The sequence below is a fragment of the Electrophorus electricus genome, chromosome 17 (assembly GCF_013358815.1).
Source record: "Electrophorus electricus isolate fEleEle1 chromosome 17, fEleEle1.pri, whole genome shotgun sequence".
NCBI classification, from domain to species: domain Eukaryota; kingdom Metazoa; phylum Chordata; class Actinopteri; order Gymnotiformes; family Gymnotidae; genus Electrophorus; species Electrophorus electricus.
This window is the reverse complement of record NC_049551.1, coordinates 13339653-13357087: the sequence shown is the minus strand read 5'-3', so window position 1 is coordinate 13357087 and position 17435 is coordinate 13339653. Positions and strand designations below refer to the sequence as shown.

The 17435-nt window shown below is 40.2% G+C and overlaps 2 protein-coding genes and 1 pseudogene across 12 annotated transcripts in view; all 3 read left to right on the top strand.

Annotated features, from left to right (window-relative positions):
- The window catches only part of LOC113588740 (protocadherin gamma-C5-like), a 206836-nt gene that overhangs the window by 77515 nt on the left and 111886 nt on the right, over window positions 1-17435 (top strand). The window contains exon 1 of one of the 11 annotated variants that reach the window (XM_035535488.1): window positions 11206-13767. The exons of the other annotated variants lie outside the window; for them this stretch is intronic. Within the exon in view, the coding sequence (XP_035391381.1) occupies window positions 11326-13767 (2442 nt within the window). The 5' untranslated portion in view covers window positions 11206-11325. Of the gene's footprint in view, window positions 1-11205; window positions 13768-17435 lie in introns of those variants that run through there. 11 annotated transcript variants of the gene reach the window in all.
- LOC113592003 lies at window positions 165-7146 on the top strand (annotated as a pseudogene).
- Window positions 7825-10441, top strand: LOC118242835 (protocadherin beta-16). The gene has a single exon (XM_035535730.1). The coding sequence runs from the start codon at window positions 7949-7951 to the stop codon at window positions 10439-10441; it is 2493 nt and encodes an 830-aa protein (XP_035391623.1). The 5' UTR covers window positions 7825-7948.

Genomic DNA, 17435 nt, shown 5'->3' with positions numbered 1-17435 from the left:
TTTGTGTAACAGTCCTGTTGTCACATAAGGAAAAGAATGGATTACCGGTGAAACACTTTCAAGTGCAGTATACTAAGAATACTCAAAGGGTCGCTGTTCACCAACAGAGTAAAACTAAACTAATTCTCCTCTCATCTTATATTAAACACGAGCACCCACCGACAACGAGAACCAACTCTGCATCAGGCTGTTTATTCTGGTGGAGGTTTCGGAAGAGAAAACTCTTATTGATTAACTCACGTTTGTAACAAATTAGGCTTTTTAACTTTATGAGCATGGAAAGAACATGGTTTATACCTCCACTTATACTCATTTATATGTGTATTTTCATTTACGCCGCTCATGGAGATTTGAATTATATGGTACCAGAGGAAACGAAGCGCCAGTATGTGATTGGGAATGTCGCGAAGGACCTCGGAATCGATGCTAAACGATTGTCTACTCGAAAGGCTCGGATAGACACAGACGACAGCACGAAACGTTATTGCGATATTAATCTGAATAGTGGAAATTTGGTCGTGGCGGAAACAATAGACCGAGAGGAGCTTTGTGGGTCGAGAATGTCTTGCATTCTAAATTATGAGCTCGTGTTGGAAAATCCGCTTGAAGTACAACGCATATCGCTGCAAATCGAGGATATAAATGACAACGCCCCAGGATTTCCTAACGATCGGATTACGTTTGAAATAAGCGAATCTGCCGATAAAGGTGAACATTTTCCCTTGGACGAAGCCCATGACTCTGATATTGGACAAAACGCGGTTCAAGGATATTCAATTGAAAGAAACGAACATTTTGTTTTATCAGTGCATGAGAACGCAGAGCAGGGCAAACACGCTGAACTAGTGTTGGAGAAAGAGCTGGATCGCGAACAACAGAAGGAAATTAATTTAATACTCACCGCTACTGATGGCGGCACCCCACAAAGGTCTGGTACTGTAGTTATCCACATTAGTGTGCTGGATGCTAATGACAACAGTCCGGTTTTCAGCCAGTCTGTGTACAAAGCTTCTCTCGCTGAAAACGCGCCGTTGGGTGCCACAGTTGTTACAGTAAGCGCATCAGACGATGACGTGGGAGCGAACGGTGAAGTGAGTTATGAATTTAGTCGTATATCTGATAAAGCAGCAAAATTATTTTCTATTGACAAGATGACTGGTCAGATTAAGGTTATCGGAAATATCGATTATGAAGAGGAAACATACTATGAAATGAGAGTGCAGGCCAAGGATGGACCTGGTTTAGCGTCCACTGCTAAAATTATTATAGATATCACTGACCTAAATGACAACGCACCTAGAATTATTCTGAAATCACTGAACGACCCCATACCAGAGAACGCCGCCGTAGGCACGGAGGTGGCCATTATTAATGTTCAGGATAAAGATTCAGGAGATAATCGACAGATCAGATGCTCCATTCAGCAAAATGTCCCTTTCAAATTAAATCCCTCCATCAAAAATTACTTTTCTTTGGCAACCACAAATATGCTGGATCGAGAGACAGAGTCAGATTATAATGTCACTATCACTGCTACTGATGGAGGTTCTCCACCATTATCTTCCTCCATGACAATTCATTTATCTGTAGCAGATGTCAATGACAACCCACCTGTATTTCATCAGAAATCCTACAGTGCCTATGTCATGGAAAACAACAAACCAGGCACCTCTATCTGTTCTGTTAGTGCGACAGACCCAGACTGGAGGCAGAATGGCACAGTACTGTATTCTCTGGTGCCAAGTGAGGTCAATGGTGTTCCAGTGTCCTCATTTATATCCATTAATGCAGACACAGGGGTTATCCATGCTGTGAGGTCATTTGACTATGAGCAGTTCAGAAACTTCAAAGTTCAGGTTGTAGCCAGAGACAATGGCTCTCCTCCACTCAGCAGCAATGTCACTGTGAGTGTGTTCATAACAGATGAGAATGACAACTCTCCACAGATATTATACCCTGCTCCTGAGGGAAAATCTTTAATGACTGAGATGGTCCCTAAAGCTGCTCTGTCAGGCTCTCTGGTCTCCAAGGTGATTGCTGTGGATGCTGACTCTGGACAGAATGCATGGCTGTCATACCAGATTGTGAAGTCTACTGATCTGGGACTTTTCACCATTGGTCTCCATAGTGGAGAGATCAGGGCACTGAGGGACATTACTGAATCTGACAGCATGAAGCAGAACTTCATTATCTCAGTGAAAGATAATGGACAACCTCCTCTCTCTGCTACCTGTTCTGTGTATTTACTTATTTCTGACAACCTCGCTGAAGTTCCAGAACTTAAAGACATGACTTATGAGGAGAGCAATTCCAAACTAACATCATATTTGATCATCGCACTCGTTTCTGTGTCCACCTTCTTTCTGACTTTCATTATTCTGATCCTGGCTGTGAGGTTTTGTCACAGGAGAAAGCCCAGACTGTTGTTTGATGGAGCAGTCGCCATTCCCAGCGCGTATCTCCCTCCCAACTATGCAGAGGTGGAGGGAGCTGGAACTCTCCGCAGTTCTTACAACTATGACACGTATCTAACAACAGGCTCACGCACCAGTGACTTCAAATTTATCACTTCTTACAGCGAGAATACACTTCCTGCTGGTGGTACTCTGGAAGTAGACAATAATAATCCCTTTGCTCCAAATATGAGCAATGCAGATTCTGAAGAGGTGAGAAAATCCTTTCTCCTTTATTAAGTTCCTTCATCAATTTTCAATTTGATTTGATAAATCAAGTCTTTATAGGCTTGATGTGCAAACATGCAAATTTTTATATTCATATTACCTTCCTTCTTGATTACACTATAAAGAACATCTGAAAGTTGTAGTAGACCAAAAAAGACTGGTGGCTTTAAACTGGTCTTGGTGGTGTTTTATTATTGATTTTGCCCTTTCTTTGTAGACCCTTTTTGTGCATTAAAGTTGTTTGTTTCAATGTACATACTTATTCTTTTTTTTGTCATGTTTATGTGCAAATTTTCAGTATTAAATGTTGCTGTCAGTATTCTTGTGCAAAGCAAGCATGTTTCATAGTGATATCTAGGTCATAGTGCTTCATAAAGTCTGCATTCATAATCATAAATGTACATATCTTTGGCTCCAGGTTTCATTGAGTCTTTACTTCTCTCTCTCTTTTTCTTTATTTTCGGGAGACAGAAAGTACTTTACTGGATCACACAACACATACTGGTCTGTGTGTGCTATTGCTGAGTAATCACTGATCGGTTTTATTATCTTTGTATAAACCTACCCTTCCCCAGTACAAACTGACAGTTACTGCTTGTGTTTCTGCATATCTCAGGACAGCTCAATTGGATTTGAGTTCCTTGGGCTTGTTTGTTTCTTTGCTTGTTTGTTTCATTCTTGTGTTAAATCATGACTCTGCTACTGTCTTTTACAGCCTTTTTTCTCCTTTTTTATGTGATCATTTTTTCAGAGCAGCACAGTTAAGGAGGAATGAGCCACAAAAAACAGTCTTTACTGTATAAGACTGACTCTGCTGTTCTCTTTCCTTTTCATGTCCTTATCGATGGAACACCTGCGGTTACGCTTCAGCAGGTAAGATGTAACCTTTTCTCACCTTTCCTGCATGCATTGACTTTTTCACATTTCCCCTCTTAGTGCTATTTACACACTGAAAGCACAAGCATGAAGCTGAGACAGCTATAGTAAGGGTGTATGAACTCATATTTTACTAATGTTTTACTCTGTCGGGCAATATTGCATTATGTTTGCTTTTGCTACTGTGGTTTTCTGACTCTGTAGATGTGTCCTGAGTCTGGAACACTTTGAGGTCACTTTGATGTTTTTGTACCTTAAATTTAGATCTACATAGTTTTGGGTTTATTGGGTTTGAACCCTTGAGATGCTGGAGTAGGTTGCCATAAACATATTAAAATCTCTTGCTATCTTAACTGTAGCTGATTATCAAAGTTGCCTAACAACATAATCCGTGAAAGGGAAGTAAAGTCACAACCTTGTTTCACAAGCAGTTTGTGACAATACTGTTAACACATTGCCTAAATCATAGACACAATTCCTGTATTACAGACACATTACCTGTATCACTCATATGTGGACGTTCTGTAATGCAAAAACAGTGCATCTGCTGCCTGCGTCATATTTCCAAATATCAGAAATGTTTTGCTCACATATAATGTCTTGAAATGCAGATTTTACAACTTTTCAAGTTTAAACTGTCAACTTATTGCTGGCTATATGCTACACTGTTTAAAGGAGAGGTTTACAGCAAGCTTTCTCAAGTTCTCATTAAGTAAGCCTCCAAACCATGTAGTCACAACATAGTAGCCTAATGCTTGTGTTCTTTTTGGTGTCCTAGAGACTCTTCAGCAGCTCTTTGCACACACACAACTTTACAAAACCACCACCAACTCTCTATCTATCTATCTATCTATCTATCTATCTATCTATCTATCTATCTATCTATCTATCTATCTATCTATCTATCTATCTATCTATCTATCTATCTATCTATCTATTCATTCCAGGTGAGTAACTGCAGTGTACTGTAGTAAGAGATGTAGAGATATTCAAAATTATACACATAATAAAAAGTACACGGAATAAGTTCTTCTTAATTAGGAGGAGGAGGAGCCAGTTTATATAAGTAGATGTTTAAATGTTTCACTCATAACATTCATTACATGGGGATATGTACCTTTTTGCCAGGTGTGTAAGTGTGTGTGTTTTGTGTGTGTGTGTGTGTGTGTGTGTGTGTGTGTGTGTGTGTATGTACGTACGTGTGTGTGTACGTGTGTGTACGTGTGCACAAACTTGGAGGATGATCATTTTTTATACATATTTAGCTCCTGTGTTGGGCAAGTATTTGTATTGGTCTCTTTAGATTTATTCTTTTTCTTTGTACTCTTTAAAATAATTTATATTATCATGCAGGTTAATATAAGTCCATTTTTAACTGCGAACTCAGTGTTATTTATGCGCATTTTCAAGTTAACATCTATTTCATTTGGAAAAATGCAATGCACTATTACTCATAGGTAATCCACAGAATTACTGCCTTCATATTTCATAACCTATACTGATTTTTTTCCTCTAAAGCTACAGAGGGTTAGAATAAAGTATTATAAGCATTATTTCCACTACAGTTTTTCCAGTGTGGTTAACTTCTTGTTCAAATGCAATTGGATAATCAAGATTGCTTGCTTGTATTGTAGTTCCACAATAGTTAAAATGGCAGATTCCAATTAACGTTTTCCGTGTTTACTGAATGGATGTTGCCTGTTGCCATGTTGACAGTGCAAGCATTTTGTAGAGTTTCAATAACAAGTTTGAATTTACATGGGCTAAATTTACCAGGACATGTCTTGAAGCCATGCATTTTGTGTTGCTATTGAATGGCAGTTGCTCCAAGCAGAAAGCAAAACTGCCATAGTACCCCTTACTCTTTAATATTGATGCTTTTTGTTTAGGAGGTACCAGCGTTTTGGTTTTTCTCTACTCTAACTAGTCAGCCTTCACCTGGTTTCATTCTTGTATTACTTAATTTCCCCCTTTTCTGAAGATAGTTTCAAGGACAACTGTTTTAATGGCTCAATGGCTCAGTTGTGCCCTTGTGTCTCTGCTTACCATCAGATCTCTACAATGCAGATAAGATGGGATATGATACTTTTTAATTCAGTTTGTTTACAGAATGGACATTGTCTTTTGTCAAATTGTCACAGAGTGAATTCCAAAGGGATCTTTCATAGTTAATACAGCCAAAGATTTGGGAATAGAGAGGCACTCTGGTAGTGAAGGCGAGGATAAACCAAGAGGAGCTCTGTAAGCAAACAGGATAGATGTCCAGGGTGAGGAAATAAATATAAATGATTTTGTAGCAGGAAGACAGTGAACTAAAATGAGTTCTCTTTGCACATGATGGGGGCTCACCTTAAAGATCTGGCAAAGTTTGATTTCACATTTCTACATTAGAGGCTAATATTAAATATGTAAACAATTATTTCACAAGGCAGAAGTCAGGGAGTTTTCTCCAGCTGGCTTTGAATAAAAACAAATAGACTTTACATTTAAAAGGGTACCTTCCTTTTAAGATCTGAAGTTAAGGTAACAACCATTGTTCAATTGAAAACAATTCTCCGGGTTTGTCCATATTCACCCTTAGCGCTCATGACGCGGAGTCGAACCAGAACGCGCGCATCTCTTATTTTTTAGAGGACAAAACTGTTGCTGGGTCTCCTGTGGCTTCTTACGTTTCAGTAAACGCTGATAGCGGTGTGGTATACGCCGTGCGCTAATTTGATTATGAACAAATGAAGAATGTTAGGATAAGCGTGAGAGCGCAGGATGGCGGTTCTCCTCCACTCAGCACTAACGTGACTTTGGACATTATAATTCAAGATCAGAATGACAACGCTCCCCAGATTCTCTACCCAGTACAGACTGGCGGCTCTCTGCTGGCTGAGATTGTGCCTCGTTCAGCAGATGTTGGCTATCTTGTCACTAAAGTGGTGGCTGTTGATGTGGACTCTGGACAGAATGCCTGGCTCTCCTACAAACTACAGAAAGCCACAGACAGGGCGCTGTTTGAAGTGGGTCCACAGAACGGAGAGATACGAACTGTGTGCCAGGTCACTGATAAGGATGCTGTGAAACAAAAGCTCACTGTTGTTGTGGAGGATAATGGACAGCCATCTCGCTTAGCTGTAGTTAACATTAATGTAGCTGTAGCAGACAGTTTTCCTGAAGTGCTCTCTCTATTCACGGATTTCATGCATGAAAAGCAGTACAATGACAACCTGACATTTTATTTAGTTTTAGCATTCGCTGCTGTTTCTTTTCTTTTCATCACTTGTTTAGTTGCTATAATATCAGTGAAGATCTACAGGTGGAGACAATGCCATATCTTCTATCAGTCCAATCTCCCAGTCATTTCGCACTATCCATCCGGTTACACAGACAGAGGAGTTACCAGAAATCTTCCGCACATGTACAATTATGATGTGTGCATGACGACTGATTCTACAACAAGTGATTGCAAGTATTCTACACTTGTGGACAAAATGTTTCAGTGGTGGATTCAAGGTTTGCAGAGACGCTGGAATGCAAAATGAAGAAAATGACTTCCTTGAAAAGCAGATTCGTCAGAAATGATAGGAAAATTTATATTTAAGTATTGCAGTTTAACCCTCTTTTGTTTCAAATTTTTTCATGGCTCCTCACTATTTCATCCTAAGTTTGATCTTTTTTATATTATTGATGAGTAATATAGAAAAAACAATAGATAAGTTCCTTCAGTAATTTCAGATAGGGCTTTAAAGCCTATTTGAAGAATAAAGTTTGAGTTTGCGTTTTACTTTCTCATAGAGCTGCTGATCTCAAATGATTTTGTTATTTTCCACTGTGATGTTGCTTTTTCATGTGGCTTGGGCAATGGTCACGGTAAGTATTTATAATGGTTGATTTTGCAGCGTGGTTGTGCCTGTGCGGTCCTTCTTCAACGTATGATGTTTGCTTTATTATACCAAAAAATAATACAGTAAAAATGAGGTCATTGTTCGCCAATGATGTTGATATAAGGGACATTTAAATAGTATGGTTGATGCTTAAAAATGATACGTTTTGTATTTATTTTCGTTAAATTGAGAGAATCTAGAGTACGCATGTTGACACTACGGGCTTTTCTTAAAGTTTTCGGCTTTTATATAAGATAAACACAGAAAGAACTTTCTCCCCTCTTGCATCCGTGCGTTTTCTGGATTTAGACTCTAAGTGCCGCCATTGGACAGCAACTGTGCAGACGAGCGTGACAACCCTATCGTCCTTCCTACTCTGTAATGTATGAGCTATGCGCTTCTCTGTCTTTTTTATGCTATGACGAGAACAGCTGCATATAGTCCGATTATCGGTTTATTCAAAGTATTATTTTATTATTTTCCCGCTTTTTAAATTTTGAAGACCAACCTAAAGTGATCATGATTTATTTGCCTTCGTATTTCATGTATCGCAGTCGGACGACTACAACGCAGTTAACATGGAAGACTGTGGTTTTTATTCTCTGTGTGTACGCAATGGATGTCGTGTTTTGCCAAGCGCGATATTCTATCCCGGAGGAGATGCCAGAAGGCTCCTTTGTAGGCGACATCGCCAAGGATTTGGGAATAGAGATAAGTAGACTAATTTTGGGAAAAGCTCGGGTTGTAACAAAGGGTGGTCGGCAGTATGTGGACCTGAGCAGAGACAAAGGCACTCTGGTAGTGAAGGAGAGGATAGACCGAGAGGAGCTCTGTAAGCAAACAACGCCCTGCAGCTTCAGCTTTGATCTCATCATTGAAAACCCCATACAGCTCCATCGCGTCACCGTTGAAGTGCAAGATATAAATGACAATGCACCGATATTTCCTAAAAGTACCGTCACTTTGCAAATTAGCGAAACCACGGCATCTGGAACACGTTTTCCTTTGGACAGCGCTGTGGATATGGACGTGGGTATAAATGGAATTCAAAGCTATGCTCTCGGTAATACTAATCACTTTAACATAGAAATAAACACACAGGCTGATGGCAACAAATATGTAGAAATAATATTGCAGCATGAGCTAGACCGAGAAGAACGTAGTGAACTTACATTAGCACTCACTGCATATGACGGGGGCTCACCTAAGAAATCCGGTGCCGTTCGAATTCAGATTTATGTATTAGACGTTAATGATAACGCCCCGGTGTGCAAACAGCTTCTATACAAAGCGGAGGTAAGGGAGAATTCTCCAGTTGGCACGGTCTTAACGACAGTAAACGCCGCTGACGCTGATGAAGGAATAAATGGACAAGTGTCATATTCTTTTGCGCAGGCAAGTAAAGAAGCCAGGGATGTTTTTGAGATTAACGCGGAAACAGGGGATATTACAACGTTGCACAGTTTAGATTACGAGACTGAAAAGAGTTATCAATTAAATATCAAAGCAATGGATAAAGGAGGTCTTGCAGATACGTGTAAAGTTGTCATAGATGTTATTGATGAAAACGACAATTCCCCCACCATACAGCTCATGTCGTTTACAAACACACTTCCTGAGAATTCTCCACTAGGAACAACCGTAGCAATTATTAATGTAGAGGATGCAGATTCTGGTAAAAACGGGCTCGTGCAATGCGCAATAAATGAGAATATACCGTTTAAAATACAGCCATCGCTTACTGATTACTACGTGTTACTTACGGATGAAAATCTTGATCGAGAAAGCATAGCTGAATACAACATAACCATTCTGGTATTTGATCAAGGAATCCCTGCTCGTCACAGCAATAAAAAGTTAAATGTTAAAATATCCGATATAAATGATAATCCTCCCGTATTCGATTTTGATGAGTATAGAACGTATGTTACCGAGAACAACTCTCCGGGTGTGGCTGTATTGACCGTTAAAGCCAGCGACGCTGACTGGGGGCCAAATGCCCGATTGTCCTATTTTGTGGAAGATCGTGAAGTACAAGGAAACCCAGTAAATTCATTGGTTTCGATCAATTCAGATAGCGGCGTTATACATGCTATCAGAGTCTTTGATTATGAACAAATGAAGACTTTGACCTTTAACGTAACAGCAAGAGATGGAGGGTCCCCTCCTTTAAGATCTGAAGTTAAGGTGACAATCATTGTTCAAGATCAGAATGACAACGCTCCTCAGGTTCTCTACCCAGTACAGACTGGCGGCTCTCTGGTGGCTGAGATTGTGCCTCGTTCAGCAGATGTTGGCTATCTTGTCACTAAAGTGGTGGCTGTTGATGTGGACTCTGGACAGAATGCCTGGCTCTCCTACAAACTACAGAAAGCCACAGACAGGGCGCTGTTTGAAGTGGGTCCACAGAACGGAGAGATACGAACTGTGCGCCAGGTCACTGATAAAGATGCTGTGAAACAAAAGCTCACTGTTGTTGTGGAGGATAACGGACAGCCCTCTCGCTCAGCTGTAGTTAACATTAATGTAGCTGTAGCGGACAGTTTTCCTGAAGTGCTCTCGGAATTCAATGATTTTATGCATGAAAAGCAGTACAATGACAGCCTGACATTTTATTTAGTTTTAGCACTCGCTGCTGTTTCGTTTCTTTTCATAACTTGTTTAGTTGTAATAATATCAGTGAAGATATACAGGTGGAGACAATCCCGCATCTTCTATCAGTCCAATCTCCCAGTCATTCCGTACTATCCACCAGGTTATGCAGACGCAGGAGTTACTGGAACTTTGCCGCACATGTACAATTATGACGTGTGCATGACGACTGATTCTAGAACAAGTGATTGCAAATATTCTACACTTGGTGGACAAAATGTTTTAGTGGTGGATTCAAGTTTCGCGGAGACTATGGAACGCAAGACGAAGAAAATGGACTTCCTGGAAAATCCAGATTCGCCAGAAATGGTAGGAAAATTGATATTTCAGTATCGCAGTTTGACCCTCTTTTGTTTCTAAATTTGTCATGGCTCCTCATCATTTCATCCTTTGTTACATCTCTTTTTATATTAGTGATAAGTAGATCTTAGTTTACATAATAGGCAGTACAGCATATATATATATATATATATATCTATATATATATATATATATATGGTTAGGGTTATATACGTTTAACTTCATATAGGAAAGGACTAATAGATAAGTTCCTTCAGTAATTTCAGATAGGGCTTTTAAGCGTATTTGAAGAATATAGTTTGAGTTTCGCATTTTTCTTTCCCATAGAGCTGCTGATCTCAAATGTTTTTGTTTATTTTCCTCTGGTGATGTTGCTCTTTTCATGTGGCTTCGGCAATGGTTATTAGTCACTGTAAGCATTTATAATGGTTGATTTTGCAGCGTGGTTGTGCCTACGCAGTCCTTCTTCAACGTATGATGTTTGCTTTATTATACCAAAAAATAATACAGTAAAAATGAGGTCATTCTTCGCCAATGATGTTGATATAAGGGGCATTTAAATAGTATGGTTGATCCTTAAAGTGATACGTTTTGTATTTATTTTCATTAAAATGAGCAAGATCTGGAGTGCACATATTGACACTACGGGCTTTTCTTAAGGTTTTCGGCTTTTATATAAGATAAACACAGAAGGATCGTTCTCCCCTCTTGCATCCGTGCGTTTTCTGGATTTAGACTCTAAGTGCCGCCATTGGACAGCAACTGTGCAGACGAGCGTGACAACCCTATCGTCCTTCCTACTCTGTAATGTATGAGCTATGCGCTTCTCTGTCTTTTTGTGCTATGACGAGAACAGCTGCATATAGTCCGATTACTGGTTTTTCCAAATTATTATTTTACACTTTTCCCAGTTTTTAAATTTCGAGGACAAACTGAAAGTGACGATGGTTTATTTGCCTTCGTGTTTGATGTATCGCAGTCGGACGAGTACAACGCAGTTAACATGGAAGACTGTGGTTTTTATTCTCTGTGTGTTCGTTACGGACGTCGTGTTTTGCCAAGCGCGATATTCTATCCCGGAGGAGATGCCAGAAGGCTCCTTTGTAGGCGACATCGCGAAGGATTTGGGAATAGAGATAAGTAGACTCATTTCGGGAAAAGCTCGGGTTGTAACAAAGGGTGGTCGGCAGTATGTGGACCTGAGCAGAGACAAAGGCACTCTGGTAGTGAAGGAGAGGATAGACCGAGAGGAGCTCTGTAAGAAAACAACGCCCTGCAGCTTCAGCTTTGATCTCATCATTGAAAACCCCATTCAGCTGCATCGCGTCACCGTTGAAGTGCAAGATATAAATGATAACGCACCTTTATTCCCTAAAGATACCGTCAGTTTGGACATTAGCGAAAACAGAATATCTGGAGCACGCTTTCCTTTGGACAGCGCTGTGGATATGGACGTAGGAATAAATGGAATTCAAAGCTATGCACTTTCGCCTACTGATAACTTTAAACTGGAAATAAATAATCAAGCTGACGGAAGCCAATACGTAGAAATGGTTTTGCATCGTGAGCTGGATCGGGAGGAACGTGAGGCCCTACAACTAGTTTTAACCGCGTCCGACGGTGGATCACCTAAGAAATCCGGAACACTTCGAATCTATATTTCTGTACTTGATGTTAATGACAATGCCCCTGTGTGTAAGCAGTCCGTGTACAAAGTTGATGTTGTAGAGAATGCTCCAGTTGACACAATTTTAACAACTGTAAGCGCTATTGATGCTGACGAAGGGGTAAATGGAAAAATCTCATATTCGATTGCTCAGGCTAGTAAAGAAGCCAGAGAATTATTTGATATAGATCCAGAAACAGGAGACCTTACAATGTTACGTAGTTTAGATTATGAAAATGAGAAAAGTTACATATTAAACATTAAAGCAAGGGACAAAGGGAGTCTTGCAGATACGTGTAAAGTTGTCATAGATGTTATTGATGAAAACGACAATTCCCCCACCATACAGCTCATGTCGTTTACAAACACACTTCCTGAGAATTCTCCAGTGGGAACAACCGTAGCGGTAATTAATGTAGAGGATGCAGATTCTGGTAAAAACGGGCTCGTGCAATGCGCAATAAATGAGAATATACCGTTTAAAATACAGCCATCGCTTACTGATTACTACGCGTTACTTACGGATGAAAATCTTGATCGAGAAAGCATAGCTGAATACAACATAACCATTCTGGTATTTGATCAAGGAATCCCTGCTCGTCACAGCAATAAAAAGTTAAATGTTAAAATATCCGATATAAATGATAATCCTCCCGTATTCGATTTTGATGAGTATAGAACGTATGTTACCGAGAACAACTCTCCGGGTGTGGCTGTATTGACCGTTAAAGCCAGCGACGCTGACTGGGGGCCAAATGCCCGATTGTCCTATTTTGTGGAAGATCGTGAAGTACAAGGAAACCCAGTAAATTCATTGGTTTCGATCAATTCAGATAGCGGCGTTATACATGCTATCAGAGTCTTTGATTATGAACAAATGAAGACTTTGACCTTTAACGTAACAGCAAGAGATGGAGGGTCCCCTCCTTTAAGTTCTGAAGTTAAGGTGACAGTCATTGTTCAAGATCAGAATGACAACGCTCCTCAGGTTCTCTACCCAGTACAGACTGGCGGCTCTCTGGTGGCTGAGATTGTGCCTCGTTCAGCAGAAGTCGGCTATCTTGTCACTAAAGTGGTGGCTGTTGATGTGGACTCTGGACAGAATGCCTGGCTCTCCTACAAACTACAGAAAACCACAGACAGGGCGCTGTTTGAAGTGGGTCCACAGAACGGAGAGATACGAACTGTGCGCCAGGTCACTGATAAAGATGCTGTGAAACAAAAGCTCACTGTTGTTGTGGAGGATAACGGACAGCCCTCTCGCTCAGCTGTAGTTAACATTAATGTAGCTGTAGCGGACAGTTTTCCTGAAGTGCTCTCAGATTTCAATGATTTTATGCATGAAAAGCAGTACAATGACAGCCTGACATTTTATTTAGTTTTAGCACTCGCTGCTGTTTCGTTTCTTTTCATAACTTGTTTAGTTGTAATAATATCAGTGAAGATATACAGGTGGAGACAATCCCGCATCTTCTATCAGTCCAATCTCCCAGTCATTCCGTACTATCCACCAGGTTATGCAGACGCAGGAGTTACTGGAACTTTGCCGCACATGTACAATTATGACGTGTGCATGACGACTGATTCTAGAACAAGTGATTGCAAATATTCTACACTTGGTGGACAAAATGTTTTAGTGGTGGATTCAAGTTTCGCGGAGACTATGGAACGCAAGACGAAGAAAATGGACTTCCTGGAAAATCCAGATTCGCCAGAAATGGTAGGAAAATTGATATTTCAGTATCGCAGTTTGACCCTCTTTTGTTTCTAAATTTGTCATGGCTCCTCATCATTTCATCCTTTGTTACATCTCTTTTTATATTAGTGATAAGTAGATCTTAGTTTACATAATAGGCAGTACAGCATATATATATATATATATATATCTATATATATATATATATATATATGGTTATGGTTATATACGTTTAACTTCATATAGGAAAGGACTAATAGATAAGTTCCTTCAGTAATTTCAGATAGGGCTTTTATTTGAAGAATATAGTTTGAGTTTCGCATTTTTCTTTCCCATAGAGCTGCTGATCTCACATGTTTTTGTTTATTTTCCTCTGGTGATGTTGCTCTTTTCATGTGGCTTCGGCAATGGTTATTAGTCACTGTAAGCATTTATAATGGTTGATTTTGCAGCGTGGTTGTGCCTACGCAATCCTTCTTCAACGTATGATGTTTGCTTTATTATACCAAAAAATAATACAGTAAAAATGAGGTCATTCTTCGCCAATGATGTTGATATAAGGGGCATTTAAATAGTATGGTTGATCCTTAAAGTGATACGTTTTGTATTTATTTTTCATTAAAATGAGCAAGATCTGGAGTGCACATATTGACACTACGGGCTTTTCTTAAGGTTTTCGGCTTTTATATAAGATAAACACAGAAGGATCGTTCTCCCCTCTTGCATCCGTGCGTTTTCTGGATTTAGACTCTAAGTGCCGCTATTGGACAGCAACTGTGCAGGCAAGCGTGACAACCCTATCGTCCTTCCTACTCTGTAATGTATGAGCTATGCGCTTCTCTGTCTTTTTGTGCTATGACGAGAACAGCTGCATATAGTCCGATTACTGGTTTTTCCAAATTATTATTTTACACTTTTCCCAGTTTTTAAATTTCGAGGACAAACTGAAAGTGACGATGGTTTATTTGCCTTCGTGTTTGATGTATCGCAGTCGGACGAGTACAACGCAGTTAACATGGAAGACTGTGGTTTTTATTCTCTGTGTGTTCGTTACGGACGTCGTGTTTTGCCAAGCGCGATATTCTATCCCGGAGGAGATGCCAGAAGGCTCCTTTGTAGGCGACATCGCGAAGGATTTGGGAATAGAGATAAGTAGACTCATTTCGGGAAAAGCTCGGGTTGTAACAAAGGGTGGTCGGCAGTATGTGGACCTGAGCAGAGACAAAGGCACTCTGGTAGTGAAGGAGAGGATAGACCGAGAGGAGCTCTGTAAGCAAACAACGCCCTGCAGCTTCAGCTTTGATCTCATCATTGAAAACCCCATTCAGCTGCATCGTGTCATTGTTGAAGTGCAAGATACTAATGACAATGCTCCAAAATTTCCCAAAGATATTGTAAATTTGCACATTAGCGAAAACACGGCATCTGGGACACGCTTTCATTTGGACAGCGCTGTGGATATGGACGTAGGTATGAATGGAATTCAAAGCTATGCTCTCAGTCCTACAGAACATTTTAAGTTGGAAGTCAGTAACCAGGCTAATGGTAATAAATATGTAGAAATGGTATTGCAGCATGAACTTGACCGAGAGCAACGGAATGAACTTAAATTAGTTCTCATTGCACATGACGGGGGTTCACCTAAAAAATCCGGAACTGTTCGAATACATATTTCTGTATTAGATGTTAACGATAACGCTCCAGTGTGTAAACAGTCACTTTATAAAGCAGAGATCACGGAGAATTCTCCAGTTGGCACGGTCTTAACGACAGTAAACGCCGCTGACGCTGATGAAGGAATAAATCGACAAGTGTCATATTCTTTTGCGCAAGCGAGTGAAGAAGCCAGGGATGTTTTTGAGATTAACGCGGAAACAGGGGATATTACAACGTTGCACGGTTTAGATTATGAAACTGAAAAAACGTATATTTTATATATCAAAGCTATGGACAAAGGGAGTCTTGCAGATACCTGCAAGGTTGTTATAGATGTTATTGATGAAAACGACAATTCCCCCAACATACAGCTCATGTCGTTTTCAAACACACTCCCTGAGAATTCCCCACTAGGAACAACCGTAGCAATTATTAATGTAGAGGATGCAGATTCTGGTAAAAACGGGCTCGTGCAATGCGCAATAAATGAGAATATACCGTTTAAAATACAGCCATCGCTTACTGATTACTACGCCCTAATTACGGATGACAATCTTGACCGAGAAAGTATTGCTGAATACAACATAACCATTGTCGTGTCTGATCAAGGAAGCCCTGCAAAACGCACTAGGAAAATAATACACGTGAAGATTTCTGATGTGAATGATAATCCACCTGCTTTCGTTTCTGGGGAGTATAGGGCATTTGTTTTTGAGAACAACTCTCCGGGTGTGCCTGTACTGACTGTTAAGGCAATTGATGGTGACTCGGGACCAAATGCGCAGATAGCGTACTTCTTGGAGGATATTAATACAAGGCTTAACCCTTCCGTAAATTCTTTTATAACCATAAATTCAGATAGCGGCGTTATACATGCCATCAGAGCCTTTGATTATGAACAAATGAAGACTTTAACATTTAACGTGACGGCCAGAGATGGAGGGTCCCCTCCTTTAAGTTCTGAGGTTACGGTGACAATTGTTGTTCAAGATCAGAATGACAACGCTCCTCAGGTTCTCTACCCAGTACAGACTGGCGGCTCTCTGGTGGCTGAGATCGTGCCTCGTTCAGCAGATGTTGGCTATCTTGTCACTAAAGTGGTGGCTGTTGATGTGGACTCTGGACAGAATGCCTGGCTCTCCTACAAAACTACAGAAAACCACAGACAGTGGTTGAAGACAGTGGGCGCTGTTTGAAGTGGGTCACAGAATGGAGAGATACGAACTGTGCGCCAGGTCATCGATAAGGATGCTGTGAAACAAAAGCTCACTGTTGTTGTGGAGGATAACGGACAGCCTTCTCGCTCAGCTGTAGTCAGTATTAATATCGCTGTATCAGACAGTTTCCCTGAAATGCTCTCGGAATTCACGCATGATAAAGAATACAACGACAATTTGACATTTTATTTAGTTTTAGCTTTATCTGTGGTTTCTTTCCTTTTTGTCACATGCTTAGTTGTTATAATATCAGTGAAGATCTACAGGTGGAGACATTCTCGAATATTTTATCAGTCCAATCTCCCAGTTATTCCGTACTATCCACCCGGTTACACTGACACAGGAATTACCGGAACTCTGCCACATATGTATAATTATGACGTGTGCATGACAACTGACTCGAGGAAAAGTGACTGCAAATATTCTACACTTGGTGGACAGAAGGTTTTAGTGGTTGACCAAAGTTTCACTGACACCATGCTGCATGCAATGAAGGAAAATGACTTCTTAGAAGATCAGGATCGCCTGCAATTGGTAAGAGTACATTAAATTATTCAAAGTAATGTATAGTGAGTTATTTATACTTACTGTTTGAAGCTATGTTTTTAAAGTAAGCAAGCACTTCTTTAAGTCGCTGTGGACACAGTCATCATAAAAATGCTGTATATTTAAATACCAAATTAACTACATGGCTTTGATAGATCATGCCTCTCATTCTGACTAGTGATTCTATTAACACAACTGCCTATCACTTTAAAGGGATAATATAGTGTGGGACTAGAAGGGCACGAGATGTTGGGCACTCATAGTACTCATATA